This window comes from Neopelma chrysocephalum, unplaced genomic scaffold (assembly GCF_003984885.1).
Source record: "Neopelma chrysocephalum unplaced genomic scaffold, ASM398488v2 Primary Assembly neopelma1_320, whole genome shotgun sequence".
Lineage (NCBI taxonomy): Eukaryota > Metazoa > Chordata > Aves > Passeriformes > Pipridae > Neopelma > Neopelma chrysocephalum.
Window position 1 is genome coordinate 224495 of NW_020897983.1, and position 2472 is coordinate 226966.

Consider the following 2472-nt stretch of genomic DNA (forward strand, 5'->3'; position numbering starts at 1 on the left):
CCCCCCCCCCTTAAAAAATAAAGCGCTTTTTTGTTGTTGTTGTTGTTTGTTTAGGGGGGGCGTTTTAAAGAGGCAGAAGGGTCATCCTCGCCCGGGAGGGGCTCGGGGGTCCGCACCCAGCCTGCAGGCACGGGCGGCGGGGAAGTTAGAGGGGAAGCGGCTCCATCCGAGACCCGGGCAGCGGAGAGAGGGAGGAAAGAAAGAATGAGAAAATGAAAAAAAAAAAAAAAAAAGAAGGAAAAAAAAAAAAGGAGCGAGGAATGAAGTGACGTTATGAAAAAAGCCCATCCCAAAATATTACATCCCATTTAAAGATGTAGGAACCCCCTTTGGCTCGCAGGGCCGAGGCGCTGCGGGGCAGGGGGGGGCGGGGGAGGGACGGCCCCCCCCGGGGGTGGCGAGTCCCCCCGCGCCCTGGCGCGGCCAGCGCCGAGCGCTCCCGGCTTTGGGTGTTTTGGGGGGTTTATTTTTTATTTTTTTTTTTTTTTTACTAAACGGAGCCAATCCGGCGAGGGGAGAGGAAAAAAACCTGCAGATTCATGTGCAACTTCTGGGCAGCGGCCCCGGCACGGGGGGGGCCGGGGGGGGGGAAGGGTAGCGGTGTTACCCCCCGCACCCAGCCCCGGTGCGGGGGGGGCCGCCCCGCCAGCTCCGCGTTGCCTCCGCCGCATTCCGCTCATCCCGCGGAGACGCTTATTCCGCCCCCGCCCCCCCCGCGTTATTTAACGACCGGCAGCATCACGCGGGGGGGGAGCACCACGGGCAGCCCCCCGCCCCCGCTTCGCCCCGGGCAGCCCCGCAACCCCCCCCCCCGCCCCCCGCACAAAGAGAGAAGGAGATTAAAAAAAGCGGAGCCTGCGCCCGGCAAACTCCAAACCGCAAGTTCTCGCTCCGCACCCCCCCGGCCCCGGCCGATCCGCGGGCGCTAATGACGCTAATTAGAGAGCGCGCGGGGAGCGCCACGGGCGGAACACAAAGGGGATCCCCGGGCACCTCCCGGGCCGGGGGGGGGGCTGCACCCCGCGCCCCTCCCGCACCCGGGGACACCGCTCCCTGCAGGGACCCGACCCGCAGCGCGGCCGCTCCCAGCGCGGGGCCGCGGCTCCAGCGCTGCCTCGTTCCCCAAAAAGATGAAAAACGCTTTTTTTGGCTTTTTTCTCCCCCCCTCCCCCCCTGCGGGGACAAGCCCCCGCAGCGTCTCTCCCCGCACAACTGATTTTCACTCTCAACTTCTGGCGGCCCCCGCGGCCGGATCCCCGCCCGGGGTTGGGGTTCACCCCCCCGCACTCCCCCCGCGGGGACATCCCCGTTCCCGCGGGATGCGGCGGCTCCGCGCAAACTTGGGCGCGCATCCCGCATCCTCCCGCACCCTCCCGGGGCGGCTCGGGCCGCGCCGCCGCGCTCCCCCCGTGGCCTGGCACGGAGGAGAAGCGGGAGAAGCCCCGCACACGGCGGGGGCCGGGGAGGGGGGGATGTTTTTATTCTCACATCGAGGATGGTGATTCCCCCCCACCCTCCTCCCTCCCCGGTGCGGGCAGGGCGGCCCCGCGCAGCGCGGACTTGGAGCGCGACCCTCCCGGGCGTCACTTCCAAGTTCAAGTCGGTGCGGCTGGCGGCCTCTCCGCCCCTTTTTTTAGCGGCCATTTTCAGCTCCATCCAGCCCTCCGCGGGCTGCGGACGCTCCCCCCGCGCCGCGACCTCCCCGCCGGGCGGCTCCCGCCGCCGCCTCCGCCCCCCCGGTACCGCGGGGCGGGTGGGCCGGGGGAGGAGAGACGGCGGCAGCTCCCCCCGCCCGCCCCCGCCGCCCCGCGCCCCCCCCCCCGCCCCGCCACCGTATTAAACTCGCCCCGCCGCCCCCTCCCCGGCAGCAACTTTTGCTCGTGGGGCACCCGCAAACACACGCACTCGGGGAGGGGGGTTGGAGGTGGGGGGGTGGAGAGGGAGAGGGGGGAAGTAGAAGAGAAAACGAAAGTGTCATGGGACCTACCATCGCCAAGTGCAATTAACGGGCTCCAAGTTGCTGCGAAGCGCAAAGCAAAAGAGGATGGATGGGCTGGTTTGGGGTTTTGGTCTAAAACGTGTGTTTTCCACCGCGCCGAAGGAGGAGGAAAAAAAAAAAAAAAGCGCTGCCCCGCGAAAGAATTAAAAAATTTAAAAACCCAATAATAATAATAATAACAATAATAATAATAATAATAAAAGCCTCCCCGAGGCCAGCGGCACAGTGTCCCCCGCGGGCGGTCACCCTCGCTCCGGCTCCGTCGCGCTGCCGGGGGCCATGCTCCGGGCGGGGAGCCGGGCTGCGGGGCGGGGGGCGCGGGGCGGCGGGGACGGGCGGCGGGAGCGCGGGGCCCGCGCCCGGCCCGGCCTCATGCGCTGCGGGGGTGGCGGGGCTGGGAGGGGGGGGGGGGGGGGGGGGGGTGGCGGAGGTGCGATGGGTATTTTTGGAAGGCAAGAAGAAAAAAAAATAAA

General features: G+C 67.1%; 1 protein-coding gene across 1 annotated transcript in view; it reads right to left on the reverse strand.

Moving 5' to 3' along the window:
* The window catches only part of NFIC (nuclear factor I C), a 40037-nt gene extending 37768 nt beyond the window's left edge, over positions 1 to 2269 (reverse strand). Inside the window, exon 1 of the mRNA XM_027705160.1 lies at positions 1988 to 2269. Within this exon, the coding sequence (XP_027560961.1) occupies positions 1988 to 1990 (3 nt within the window). The 5' untranslated portion in view covers positions 1991 to 2269. The remainder of the gene's footprint in view (positions 1 to 1987) is intronic.
* Positions 2270 to 2472: the final 203 nt, after the last annotated feature.